The sequence below is a fragment of the Oncorhynchus mykiss genome, chromosome 26, assembly GCF_013265735.2.
Source record: "Oncorhynchus mykiss isolate Arlee chromosome 26, USDA_OmykA_1.1, whole genome shotgun sequence".
Classification (NCBI taxonomy): domain Eukaryota; kingdom Metazoa; phylum Chordata; class Actinopteri; order Salmoniformes; family Salmonidae; genus Oncorhynchus; species Oncorhynchus mykiss.
This window is the reverse complement of record NC_048590.1, coordinates 50,450,630-50,466,250: the sequence shown is the minus strand read 5'-3', so window position 1 is coordinate 50,466,250 and position 15,621 is coordinate 50,450,630. Positions and strand designations below refer to the sequence as shown.

At 47.6% G+C, this 15,621-nt stretch overlaps 1 protein-coding gene across 1 annotated transcript; it reads right to left on the bottom strand.

The window, feature by feature from the left end:
• Positions 1-1,429: 1,429 nt before the first annotated feature.
• Positions 1,430-2,626, bottom strand: LOC110506997 (cyclin-dependent kinase inhibitor 1B). Its single transcript, XM_036964498.1, has 2 exons — positions 1,982-2,626; positions 1,430-1,834 (listed from the first exon to the last, which is right to left on the bottom strand). The coding sequence occupies exons 1-2, from the start codon at positions 2,520-2,522 to the stop codon at positions 1,719-1,721; spliced, it is 657 nt and encodes a 218-aa protein (XP_036820393.1). The 5' UTR covers positions 2,523-2,626; the 3' UTR covers positions 1,430-1,718.
• Positions 2,627-15,621: the final 12,995 nt, after the last annotated feature.

The following is a 15,621-nucleotide window of genomic DNA, read 5'->3' as shown; positions in this document are numbered from 1 at the left end:
GATAGAACGAAGGGCTAATAGAGTTTGGAACTAAAAATAACCATTCGAATGGGTTTCGGCACGAGAAGTAAGAATAATACTACGCATTTAACTGAAAAAGAAGAATGTAACTTCGTCAGTAAAAACGCGGGGGGTCTGGGAGCGTTTATTTAGCCACCAATCCGCATTTGCAGGTGAAAGAAATGGCACACTCTTTCTCCACATGTCCCTTCTTCCATGTCGCAAGCCCCGATGCCAGATGGCCACTTAAATTCTTCAGGGTATTGTTCTTTTCCTGCTCTATGGCCAATCCTTGAGACGTGCGAACCTTAAATTGTCCTGCAAATCTCCCATCCTCCCACTGCGTAATGTATATGCGCGCAACGCTCATGGATCTATTACTTCCTGTTGTTGCACGATTGCTTTTGCAGTCACTATTGACTTAAGTATATGCATTACATTACCATATAGTCACGCTTACTCATTCTTCTCACAATAAAACAACTATTAGTTTATACTTTATTCTCTCACTAGAACCAGACCAAATCTAATACATTTCATTGTGGTTGATGTATTCATGTCTATTTTATAGGGACCGTTAGGTCAATAATTTCAAAGACACATTACATAATCTCTACTGTCAGACGTAGGTTAAGATTTATTTTTAAAGGTATTGCACTTCTAAACTTTAAAAAAATATTTTTGTATTATTTTTATGTACAGACGTATTTTCTTTATAAAAGATACGTTAAATAGTGTGCACCTGCCCTTAACTGTTGGTCATCTTCATAGCCTGATATTGAAAAGCGAAAGCACTTGGAGTTAATACAGAAATTGAAAAGAAACGGCAATCATTTGTGTAAGTCTTGATCACGTGTTACATTGTTTGGTTTTATTACTATACAGCCGTTTTAGGTGTTAAGGCACAAATCAGAGAGATCTTCCCCGATACCCTGTTAAGGCATAGTCAATCGGAAACCCCCCCACATTGGTCTGTGCTTACATACTGTAGAATGGATGAGTTGATTTGCATATCGACAGTGAGGGTAATAGCATCTGCGATGGTAATTAGGTTATAGTGTGTCTGCTGTTCTATGTGCGCACGCCATGTGTCCATGCGGGATTATGCACAGCAAGTGAAAGTTCGTGATTGGTGTATCTACCAAAAAGGCACAATGCAGACTGATTTTATTTTCTTGAACAATGCCCATGGACACAACGTATTCATTCAGTGTAGGGCTAGTCTATAGGTCTACTGCTGCTACAATTTGTTGAGGCACTCTTCAAGTGCTGTCAAATGGAACGACTGCTGCTCTTATTGTTTCTCTAGTGTGTGTGAGGGGTGGGCATGGGCAGGTGGTGTCCCTGTTCACCTCGTTAGCACACTGATAGTCGTTTTGAGGTCTCACTAATTCAATAATAAAATGAGCAGAACGTCAGCAAAATGTAAACTAAATCGTTTTTTTTTATAGTATTTTTCACGGATACAAGTCAACAGACAAACAATATCTCATAAACCTTAGTTGAATTAAACACATTTGAAACTTAAATAAAATAAATTAAACAATATTTTAAATAAAGACAATACATTGTTACTTTGGCACAAACATAGGCCAACATATTTTGGATGGTTACTCCATCTTTTTTTTTGTCCAAGACAGACAATAATAATAACATAACAAAAAGAGGCAGATTGCCTAAGTGGAAAATTAGGCTATGGTACGATTTGTCCACGTTGTTTATCGAATTATTTGAGCTTTGCGTGGCGTTTGTTCAAGAGGAATTGAGAGGGAAGAATTGGGCTGGGTGCTCTTCATCTCTGACGTTGATCTTCTCCTTCTCTTTGGGAAAAAATCTGCGGGGAAGAAATGTAGAACGGTTAGTCTTTAATTCACATTAGAGTCAATCCTACGAGAACATCGTCGTTATGTAGTCGGCAAGCCATTGAAACGAGTTGCTTATTAAGGAGTTATATAGCGTTACCAAGAAAAAGTAGACCTACCTGTAATTTGAGTAACGTTGACTGCACGTTCATAAGATGTCCTCGACCTCTTACGCCGAATACATTGTGTTGATTTGGAGTTCAATTTCTTCGTATTGGGGGAATTGGACCAATTCTCTTGGTTAACTTCGTTGGAACAAAGTGCAGTCTGTTCACAGTCTGATAGAGGGGTTTGGTTGAGGCAACAACCACGCACATTATCAGTGACAACCTCTGCGCTATAGTCGGTGTTTGATGTCACAACCTGAACCCTCATGTCTCCAACTTCCGTCGACTCCTGGTAGAAGGCAGGTGTGGAGTCCGCTGACATTCCTTCCCATTCGTAACTCCCGGGAATCGGTGTGTCTGTCTCGAAGTGGAAATTCCATCGACGCTGGTCTCGTTCAGATATTTCCTTCAGCTTCGCCTTCAACTCGCGGTTCAGCGCATCATGGTCGACGGGTCCAAATAAGTTCCGACAAACGCTTGAATGGCGACGGGGAAGAGTTGCTCTCTGTGCCACCGCGCTCTCCAAACCAGTTGGCGTCTGAAAGTTTGTCATGACGTCCTGCAATATGTCCAGTCTTGAAGAAATACAAAATGGATTCACACTGGGCTGTTTCACCTAACTACAACGTAACTGCAACTACTGATATAATGTGGATATAGGAAGGCTATTTAAAGACCAGAGGATGCCGCCTATATAATGGCAGGTCTTGCTTATTGGTTGCCCCTTGGTTTATTCACGCCCCTTTCTTGCTGGGAGGTATTTGGAACGGCGCCAAATGAGGTTGACTTTTTGCCTCCTTGCGAGGGGTTTGATGATGTAACCTTTCTGCACTGCAGGAGGGATTGTAGCCTCCACGTCGACATCGTGGAAGGTCCGCGTTATAGTTGGATTTAAATGTAAAGCCAATCAGCAGAGACTGAAGCCACGGTAAACCCTGCATTTATTTTAGTTATTTTTTATTTAACCAGGCAAGTCAGAACAAATTCTTATTGACAATGAAGGTCTACCCCGGCCAAACCCAGACGACGCGGGGCCAATTGTGCGCAGCCCTATCGGACTCCCAATCACGGCCGGATGTGATACAGCCTGGATTCGAACCAGGGACTGCGATGCAGTGCCTTAGGCCGCTGCGCCACTCGGGAACCCCTTTTGGCGGGTGGCCTGCTTTGTCTGAGTAGTCTCATAGCTGGATTGAAATGTAAAAGGAATGAGCGGAGACGGCATTAACTGTAAACGCTGTTATATCAGCTCAATCGGAAATTGCCTTTACATTTCATTGCAGATCTCATGCGATATTTCCGCGATACGGATTGATTCCAGCCTTTAATAAATGCGGCTATTTTAAATGGTTTTAAACCGGGTTGGCCTTTACCTTTTAACAAAACAACTTTGCTTCGAAAATGTGTCTTATCCTCAGTGGAACAGATAAACAGCTAATAGGTTTCAGAACATTATGAGTTTATTAGAAGCATGTTCAAATGATAGACGAGGATATGCTTGTCAATATACTGGTTATTACCAGTATTTATTACGCTCTGTTTATTAATTACTTTAGGCGTTTCAGTCTATCCAAGCTGAAGGACAATTTGGAGAAATACATATCTAATGAAAACTTGGATGGATTCAAGCTGAAAATTGTGTGGTGTCGTGGCCTGTCAAAAGGGGACCGTCAGGCTCTCCCAGAAGTTTGGTTGGTGCGTAAATTCAGATAAGCAAAAACGTGTAATGGGTCCAAACTCAAAAAGATGTCACAAATTAATTTGTTATTATTTTCACTTCATCATGGATAGCGTAGACCAGGCCAGGGCAATTCCAGTCCTCAGGGGCCTGAATGGTGTCACTTTCTCCCATCCCTAGAAACACACCTGATTTAAACTAATTTAACTGAAGATCAGTTAAAAAATGGGACTGACAGACAGGTGTGTTAGCTGGGACTGACAGACAGGTGTGTTAGCTGGGACTGACTGACAGGTGTGTTAGCTGGGACTGACAGACAGGTGTGTTAGCTGGGACTGACAGACAGGTGTGTTAGCTGGGACTGACAGACAGGTGTGTTAGCTGGCACTGACTGACAGGTGTGTTAGCTGGGACTGACTGACAGGTGTGTTAGCTGGGACTGACAGACAGGTGTGTTAGCTGGGACTGACAGACAGGTGTGTTAGCTGGGACTGACTGACAGGTGTGTTAGCTGGGACTGACTGACAGGTGTGTTAGCTGGGACTGACTGACAGGTGTGTTAGCTGGGACTGACTGACAGGTGTGTTAGCTGGGACTGACTGACAGGTGTGTTAGCTGGGACTGACAGACAGGTGTGTTAGCTGGGACTGACTGACAGGTGTGTTAGCTGGGACTGACTGACAGGTGTGTTAGCTGGGACTGACAGACAGGTGTGTTAGCTGGGACTGACTGACAGGTGTGTTAGCTGGGACTGACTGACAGGTGTGTTAGCTGGGACTGACTGACAGGTGTGTTAGCTGGGACTGACAGACAGGTGTGTTAGCTGGGACTGACAGACAGGTGTGTTAGCTGGGACTGACTGACAGGTGTGTTAGCTGGGACTGACTGACAGGTGTTTTAGCTGGGACTGACTGACAGGTGTGTTAGCTGGGACTGACTGACAGGTGTGTTAGCTGGGACTGACTGACAGGTGTGTTAGCTGGGACTGACTGACAGGTGTGTTAGCTGGGACTGACAGACAGGTGTGTTAGCTGGGACTGACTGACAGGTGTGTTAGCTGGGACTGACTGACAGGTGTGTTAGCTGGGACTGACAGACAGGTGTGTTAGCTGGGACTGACTGACAGGTGTGTTAGCTGGGACTGACTGACAGGTGTGTTAGCTGGGACTGACTGACAGGTGTGTTAGCTGGGACTGACTGACAGGTGTGTTAGCTGGGACTGACTGACAGGTGTGTTAGCTGGGACTGACTGACAGGTGTGTTAGCTGGGACTGACTGACAGGTGTGTTAGCTGGGACTGACTGACAGGTGTGTTAGCTGGGACTGACTGACAGGTGTGTTAGCTGGGACTGACTGACAGGTGTGTTAGCTGGGACTGACTGACAGGTGTGTTAGCTGGGACTGACTGACAGGTGTGTTAGCTGGGACTGACAGACAGGTGTGTTAGCTGGGACTGACAGACAGGTGTGTTAGCTGGGACTGACTGACAGGTGTGTTAGCTGGGACTGACTGACAGGTGTGTTAGCTGGGACTGACTGACAGGTGTGTTAGCTGGGACTGACAGACAGGTGTGTTAGCTGGGACTGACAGACAGGTGTGTTAGCTGGGACTGACTGACAGGTGTGTTAGCTGGGACTGACTGACAGGTGTGTTAGCTGGGACTGACTGACAGGTGTGTTAGCTGGGACTGACTGACAGGTGTGTTAGCTGGGACTGACTGACAGGTGTGTTAGCTGGGACTGACTGACAGGTGTGTTAGCTGGGACTGACTGACAGGTGTGTTAGCTGGGACTGACTGACAGGTGTGTTAGCTGGGACTGACTGACAGGTGTGTTAGCTGGGACTGACTGACAGGTGTGTTAGCTGGGACTGACTGACAGGTGTGTTAGCTGGGACTGACTGACAGGTGTGTTAGCTGGGACTGACTGACAGGTGTGTTAGCTGGGACTGACTGACAGGTGTGTTAGCTGGGACTGACTGACAGGTGTGTTAGCTGGGACTGACTGACAGGTGTGTTAGCTGGGACTGACTGACAGGTGTGTTAGCTGGGACTGACTGACAGGTGTGTTAGCTGGGACTGACTGACAGGTGTGTTAGCTGGGACTGACTGACAGGTGTGTTAGCTGGGACTGACTGACAGGTGTGTTAGCTGGGACTGACTGACAGGTGTGTTAGCTGGGACTGACAGACAGGTGTGTTAGCTGGGACTGACAGACAGGTGTGTTAGCTGGGACTGACTGACAGGTGTGTTAGCTGGGACTGACTGACAGGTGTGTTAGCTGGGACTGACAGGTGTGTTAGCTGGGACTGACAGACAGGTGTGTTAGCTGGGACTGACTGACAGGTGTGTTAGCTGGGACTGACTGACAGGTGTGTTAGCTGGGACTGACTGACAGGTGTGTTAGCTGGGACTGACTGACAGGTGTGTTAGCTGGGACTGACTGACAGGTGTGTTAGCTGGGACTGACTGACAGGTGTGTTAGCTGGGACTGACTGACAGGTGTGTTAGCTGGGACTGACTGACAGGTGTGTTAGCTGGGACTGACTGACAGGTGTGTTAGCTGGGACTGACTGACAGGTGTGTTAGCTGGGACTGACTGACAGGTGTGTTAGCTGGGACTGACTGACAGGTGTGTTAGCTGGGACTGACTGACAGGTGTGTTAGCTGGGACTGACTGACAGGTGTGTTAGCTGGGACTGACTCACAGGTGTGTTAGCTGGGACTGACTCACAGGTGTGTTAGCTGGGACTGGGGGAAAAGTGTGACACCAATCAGGCCCTGAGGACTGGAGTTGTCCAAACCTGGTGAAGACAGACGTTTCTGCTTTGCAGCCTTCTTCAGTGTGTAGGTACAAACCTTTTCCATTCACCACAGTATTTATAGGGAACACAGGTGACCAACCGATGAGCAGCAGGTGCTTCTAATCAGGGTTGCCACTCACCTGCCAATCAAAAGGGATGTGGCTTCTCTGGTCTACCTGTATACAAGTTAAAATGTTCAACATAAATAAAATGTTCTTCATATACCTATGGGGTTTAGCCTCAGATAAAGATAGAAGACCCATCAACCATGTTTCATTAAAACCAACCTAAGACCACATTAGACCAGCCTGGAGCTGTTTATTTGTGACTTTATGGTGATATACTGACCCCCAGTGGCAAGTATTATAGCATCCACAACCTAACCTGTTGTCGGTCCCATTTGGGAGGCACAGGGGCTTGTTCAGGTGAAGGCAATTTTACAATAACATAGAAATACATTGTGAAGAGCAGATATGATTCCCATGTGGACCAGGGAATGTCATCTGCTTTATGTGACATCAGTTGTTGTATCATATCCGTTATTGTATTATATCGTATTATTGTATTATGTTGTTGTATTGTTGTCTCTACCTTCTTGTCCTTTGTGCTGTTGTCTGGGCCCAATAATGTTTGTACCATGTTTTGGGCTGCTACCATGTTGTTGTTGCTACCATGCTTTGTTGTTGTCTTAGGTCTCTCTTTATGTAGTATTGTGTTGTCTCTTGTCGTGATGTGTGTTATGTCCTATATTTATATGTTTTTCTTTAAAAAAAAATCCCAGGCCCCGTCCCCACCAGAGGCCTTTTACCTTTTGGTAGGCCGTCATTGTAAATAAGAATGTGTTCTTAACTGACTTGCCTAGTTAACTGATATTTTATTTAACCTTTATTTATCTGATAGTTATCAGTTAATGTATTAGAACTGTTATCCGTTATCCGTTGTTGTATCATATCCGTTATCCGTTGTTGTATCATATCCGTTATCCGTTATTATATCATATCCGTTATCTGCTGGTTGTATCATATCCGTTATCTGCTGGTTGTATCATATCCATTATCTGCTGGTTGTATCATATCCGTTATCTGCTGGTTGTATCATATCCGTTATCCGTTGGTTGTATCATATACAGGGGGGTACCGGTACAGAATCAATGTGGAGACTACAGTGGGGCAAAAAAGTATTTAGTCAGCCACCAATTGTGCAAGTTCTCCCACTTAAAAAGATGAGGCCTGTAATTTTCATCATAGGTACACTTCAACTATTGCAGACAAAATGAGAAAAAAAATCCAGAAAATCACATTGTAGGGATTTTTAATGAATTTATTTGCAAATTATGGTGGAAAATAAGCCTCGGTCTGTGGTGGTATGTAGACAGCTACGACAAATACAGATGAAAACTCTAGGTAGATAGTATGGGCTACACCTTATCATGAGATACTTTACCTCAGGTGAGCATAACCTCGAGACTTCCTTAGATATCGTGCACCAGCGGTTATTTACAAAAATACATAGTCCGCCAGCATAACCACCGCCACCACCGCCACCACCGCCACCACCGCTACTAGCATAACCACCGCCACCACCACCACCACCACTAGAATAACCGCCACCACCACTAGCATAACCACCGCCACCACTAGCATAACCGCCACCACCACTAGCATAACCACCGCCACCACCAGCATAACCACCGCCACCACTAGAATAACCACCGCCACCACTAGAATAACCACCGCCACCACTAGAATAACCACCGCCACCACTAGCATAACCGCCACCACCACTAGCATAACCACCGCCACCACCAGCATAACCACCGCCACCACCAGCATAACCACCGCCACCACTAGAATAACCACCGCCACCACTAGAATAACCACCGCCACCACCACCACCAGCATAACCACCGCCACCACCAGCATAACCACCGCCACCACCAGCATAACCACCGCCACCACTAGAATAACCACCGCCACCACTAGAATAACCACCGCCACCACCACCACCAGCATAACCACCGCCACCACCAGCATAACCACCGCCACCACCAGCATAACCACCGCCACCACTAGCATAACCACCGCCACCACCAGCATAACCACCGCCACCACTAGCATAACCACCGCCACCACCAGCATAACCACCGCCACCACCGCTACTAGCATAACCACCGCCACTAGCATAACCACCGCCACCACTAGCATAACCACCGCCACTAGCATAACCACCGCCACTAGCATAACCACCGCCACTAGCATAACCACCGCCACCACTAGCAGAACCACCGCCACCACTAGCATAACCACCGCCACCACTAGCATAACCACCACCACCACTAGCATAACCACCGCCACCACTAGCATAACCACCGCCACCACTAGCATAACCACCGCCACCACTAGCATAACCACCGCCACCACTAGCATAACCGCCACCACCACTAGCATAACCACCGCCACTAGCATAACCACCGCCACTAGCATAACCACCGCCACTAGCATAACCACCGCCACTAGCATAACCACCACCACCACTAGCATAACCACCACCACCACTAGCATAACCACCGCCACCACCACCACTAGAATAACCACCGCTACTAGCATAACCACCGCCACTAGCATAACCACCGCCACTAGCATAACCACCGCCACTAGCATAACCACCGCCACCACTAGCATAACCACCGCCACCACTAGCATAACCACCGCCACCACCAGCATAACCACCGCCACCACCAGCATAACCACCGCCACCACCAGCATAACCACCGCCACCACCAGCATAACCACCGCCACCACCAGCATAACCACCGCCACCACCAGCATAACCACCGCCACCACTAGCATAACCACCGCCACCACCAGCATAACCACCGCCACCACCAGCATAACCACCGCCACCACTAGCATAACCACCGCCACCACTAGCATAACCACCGCCACCACTAGCATAACCACCACCACCACTAGAATAACCACCGCCACCACCGCTACTAGCATAACCGCCACCACCACTAGCATAACCACCGCCACCACCACCACTAGAATAACCACCGCTACTAGCATAACCACCGCCGCCACTAGCATAACCACCGCCACTAGCATAACCACCGCCGCCACTAGCATAACCACCGCCGCCACTAGCATAACCACCGCCGCCACTAGCATAACCACCGCCACTAGCATAACCACCACCACCACCACTAGAATAACCACCGCTACTAGCATAACCACCGCCACCACTAGCATAACCACCACCACCACTAGCATAACCACCGCTACTAGCATAACCACCGCCACTAGCATAACCACCGCCACTAGCATAACCACCGCCACTAGCATAACCACCGCCACTAGCATAACCACCGCCACCACCAGCATAACCACCGCTACTAGCATAACCACCGCCACTAGCATAACCACCGCCACTAGCATAACCACCGCCACTAGCATAACCACCGCCACTAGCATAACCACCGCCACTAGCATAACCACCGCCACTAGCATAACCACCGCCACTAGCATAACCACCGCCACTAGCATAACCACCGCCACCACTAGCATAACCACTGCCACCACTAGCATAACCACCGCCACCACTAGCATAACCACCGCCACCACCAGCATAACCACCGCCACCACCAGCATAACCACCGCCACCACCAGCATAACCACCGCCACCACTAGAATAACCACCGCCACCACCGCTACTAGCATAACCGCCACCACCACTAGCATAACCACCGCCACCACCACCACCACTAGAATAACCACCGCCGCCACTAGCATAACCACTGCCACCACTAGCATAACCACCGCCACCACTAGCATAACCACTGCCACCACTAGCATAACCACCGCCACCACTAGCATAACCACCGCCACCACCGCTACTAGCATAACCGCCACCACCACTAGCATAACCACCGCCACCACCACCACTAGAATAACCACCACCGCCACTAGCATAACCACCACCGCCACTAGCATAACCACCGCCACTAGCATAACCACCGCCACCACTAGAATAACCACCGCCACCACTAGCATAACCACCGCCGCCACTAGCATAACTACCACCGCCACTAGCATAACCACCGCCACTAGCATAACCACCGCCACTAGCATAACCACCGCCACTAGCATAACCACCGCCACTAGCATAACCACCGCCACTAGCATAACCACCGCCACCACTAGCATAACCACCGCCACCACTAGAATAACCACCACCACCACCACCACTAGAATAACCACCGCCACCACCGCTACTAGCATAACCGCCACCACCACTAGCATAACCACCACCACCACCACTAGAATAACCACCACCGCCACTAGCATAACCACCGCCACTAGCATAACCACCACCACAACTAGCATAACCACCACCACCACTAGCATAACCACCGCCACTAGCATAACCACTGCCACCACTAGCATAACCACCGCCACCACTAGCATAACCACTGCCACCACTAGCATAACCACCGCCACCACTAGCATAACCACCGCCACCACCGCTACTAGCATAACCGCCGCCACCACCACCACTAGAATAACCACCACCGCCACTAGCATAACCACCACCGCCACTAGCATAACCACCGCCACTAGCATAACCACCGCCACCACTAGAATAACCACCGCCACCACTAGCATAACCACCGCCGCCACTAGCATAACCACCGCCACTAGCATAACCACCGCCACTAGCATAACCACCGCCACTAGCATAACCACCGCCACTAGCATAACCACCGCCACTAGCATAACCACCGCCACTAGCATAACCACCGCCACCACTAGCATAACCACCGCCACCACTAGAATAACCACCACCACCACCACCACCACTAGAATAACCACCGCCACCACCGCTACTAGCATAACCGCCACCACCACTAGCATAACCACCGCCACCACCACCACTAGAATAACCACCACCGCCACTAGCATAACCACCGCCACTAGCATAACCACCACCACAACTAGCATAACCACCACCACCACTAGCATAACCACCGCCACTAGCATAACCACCGCCACCACTAGCATAACCACCGCCACCACTAGCATAACCACCGCCACCACTAGCATAACCACCGCCACCACTAGCATAACCACCGCCACCACTAGCATAACCGCCGCCACCACTAGCATAACCGCCGCCACCACTAGCATAACCGCCGCCACCACTAGCATAACCGCCGCCACCACTAGCATAACCGCCGCCACCACTAGCATAACCACCGCCACCACTAGCATAACCGCCACCACCACTAGCATAACCACCACCACCACTAGCATAACCACCGCCACCACTAGCATAACCACCGCCACCACTAGCATAACCACCGCCACCACTAGCATAACCGCCGCCACCACTAGCATAACCGCCGCCACCACTAGCATAACCACCGCCGCCACTAGCATAACCGCCACCGCCACTAGCATAACCACCACCACCACTAGCATAACCACCGCCACCACTAGCATAACCACCGCCACCACTAGCATAACCACCGCCACCACTAGCATAACCACCGCCACCACTAGCATAACCACCGCCACCACTAGCATAACCACCGCCACCACTAGCATAACCACCGCCACTAGCATAACCACCACCACCACTAGAATAACCACCGCCACCACTAGCATAACCACCACCACTAGCATAACCACCGCCACTAGCATAACCACCGCCACTAGCATAACCACCGCCACTAGCATAACCACCGCCACTAGCATAACCACCGCCACTAGCATAACCACCGCCACTAGCATAACCACCGCTACTAGCATAACCACCGCCACTAGCATAACCGCCACCACCACTAGCATAACCACCGCCACCACCCCTACTAGCATAACCACCGCCACCACTAGCATAACCACCGCCACCGCCACCACTAGAATAACCACCGCCACCACCGCTACTAGCATAACCGCCACTACCACTAGCATAACCACCGCCACCACCCCTACTAGCATAACCACCACCACCGCTACTAGCATAACCACCACCACCACTAGAATAACCACCGCCACCACCGCTACTAGCATAACCGCCACCACCACTAGCATAACCACCGCCACCACCCCTACTAGCATAACCACCGCCACCCCCGCTTGCAGCACAACCACCTCCACTAGCAGCACAACCACCACTAATAGCAGCACACCCACCACCACCACACCCACCCACCGCTAGCAGCACAACCACCCACCACCAATAGCAGCACACCCACCCACCATACATGCCCTCTGAGGACAGTGAGCTGAAGGACACTGACAGAGACATTCTATGGGCGGAGCTTCACAGAGCAGTTAGGATCATACATGCCCTCTGAGGACAGTGAGCTGAAGGACAGTGACAGGAAGAATGGACCCCAGAAGCAGTTTTGAGAAGCAGTGAAATACTAGTTTATGACTAACTTGTATTTTCTTATGAAAAGAGCACCTTTGTTCTACTATTTTCCCCTTAACAAATGTACCCTTATGACACCGTGTTGCCCTGAGGCAAAAAAAAGGATGAAATATACTTTAGGGGTGAAAAACCTAAATGTGTTATGTGGATCTTTGCCCATAACTTGTCCAAACGACTGCCATGATCCAGATACATTTTACTGAGTGGCCAAATACAGTAATAAGCTGAAGCTGCTTGTTTTTGCTGTGCAGGCATGGGCCTCGAATCTCTTCCCATTTCTGATGATCATCTTTTACCAGGCATCCTATGCAAATGAGCACCGTCAAGTAATGTTGACTCCGATGCAAATTCTTAATCGCTGCCAGTAGGAGACAAATCTTTTATGGTTCTTTTCCAGCAGTCTAATCTCATCTGACAGCCAACCCTCAGCTCAGTCTAGGGAAGAATATAGGTTAAATGCAGCAGTCTAATCTCATTTTACAGCCAACCTTCAGCCCTGAGCTGAGTGGCATCCATCGATTGAGAAGAAAAATAAAAGCCAACTACTCCTTTCAGTTACATGGAGAAAGTTTTTCTGGTATTCAACTTCGCAACCAATGAGGTTAACCTCTCCTCCTCTCCCTGTCCATCTAACTCCCTCTGATAACATCCAGTCTCATTTCATTCACATCCTTATAAGAGCTGTCCTATTAAGGTACATAGTGCAGCAGTTACATTTGCCTTTGATTATAGTTGGTAGTAATGTGTATTGATAAAGGGGTGCTGACAGTGTGATATAGTTGGTAGTAATGTGTATTGATAAAGGGTGCTGACAGTGTGATATAGTTGGTAGTAATGTGTGCTGACAGTGTGATATAGTTGGTAATAATGTGTATTGATAAAGGGGTGCTGACAGTGTGATATAGTTGGTAGTAATGTGTATTGATAAAGGGTGCTGACAGTGTGATATAGTTGGTAGTAATGTGTGCTGACAGTGTGATATAGTTGGTAATAATGTGTATTGATAAAGGGGTGCTGACAGTGTGATATAGTTGGTAATAATGTGTATTGATAAAGGGGTGCTGACAGTGTGATATAGTTGGTAGTAATGTGTATTGATAAAGGGGTGCTGACAGTGTGATATAGTTGGTAATAATGTGTATTGATAAAGGGGTGCTGACAGTGTGATATAGTTGGTAGTAATGTGTATTGATAAAGGGTGCTGACAGTGTGAAATAGTTGGTAGTAATGTGTATTGATAAAGGAGTGCTGACAGTGTGATATAGTTGGTAATAATGTGTATTGATAAAGGGGTGCTGACAGTGTGATATAGTTGGTAGTAATGTGTATTGATAAAGGGTGCTGACAGTGTGATATAGTTGGTAGTAATGTGTATTGATAAGGGGGTGCTGACAGTGTGATATAGTTGGTAGTAATGTGTATTGATAAAGGAGTGCTGACAGTGTGATATACTTGGTAGTAATGTGTATTAAGGGGTGCTGACAGTGTGATATAGTTGGTAGTAATGTGTATTGATGAAGGGGTGCTGACAGTGTGATATAGTTGGTAGTAATGTGCATTGATAAAGGGGTGCTGACAGTGTGATATAGTTGGTAGTAATGTGTATTGATAAAGGGGTGCTGACAGTGTGATATAGTTGGTAATAATGTGTATTGATAAAGGGGTGCTGACAGTGTGATATAGTTGGTAGTAATGTGTATTGATAAAGGGGTGCTGACAGTGTGATATAGTTGGTAGTAATGTGTATTGATAAAGGGGTGCTGACAGTGTGATATAGTTGGTAGTAATGTGTATTGATAAAGGGGTGCTGACAGTGTGATATAGTTGGTAGTAATGTGTATTGATAAAGGAGTGCTGACAGTGTGATATAGTTGGTACTAATGTGTGCTGACAGTGTGATATAGTTGGTAGTAATGTGTATTGATAAAGGGTGCTGACAGTGTGATATAGTTGGTAGTAATGTGTATTGATAAAGGAGTGCTGACAGTGTGATATAGTTGGTAGTAATGTGTGCTGACAGTGTGATATAGTTGGTAGTAATGTGTGCTGACAGTGTGATATAGTTGGTAGTAATGTGTATTACGGGGTGCTGACAGTGTGATATAGTTGGTAGTAATGTGTGCTGACAGTGTGATATAGTTGGTAGTGATGTGTATTGATAAAGGGTGCTGACAGTGTGATATAGTTGGTAGTAATGTGTATTGATAAAGGGGTGCTGACAGTGTGATATAGTTGGTAATAATGTGTATTGATAAAGGGGTGCTGACAGTGTGATATAGTTGGTAGTAATGTGTATTGATGAAGGGTGCTGACAGTGTGAAATAGTTGGTAGTAATGTGTATTGATAAAGGAGTGCTGACAGTGTGATATAGTTGGTAATAATGTGTATTGATAAAGGGGTGCTGACAGTGTGATATAGTTGGTAGTAATGTGTATTGATAAAGGGTGCTGACAGTGTGATATAGTTGGTAGTAATGTGTATTGATAAAGGGTGCTGACAGTGTGATATAGTTGGTAGTAATGTGTATTGATAAAGGGGTGCTGACAGTGTGATATAGTTGGTAGTAATGTGTATTGATAAGGGGGTGCTGACAGTGTGATATAGTTGGTAGTAATGTGTATTGATAAAGGAGTGCTGACAGTGTGATATAGTTGGTAGTAATGTGTATTAAGGGGTGCTGACAGTGTGATATAGTTGGTAGTAATGTGTATTGATGAAGGGGTGCTGACAGTGTGA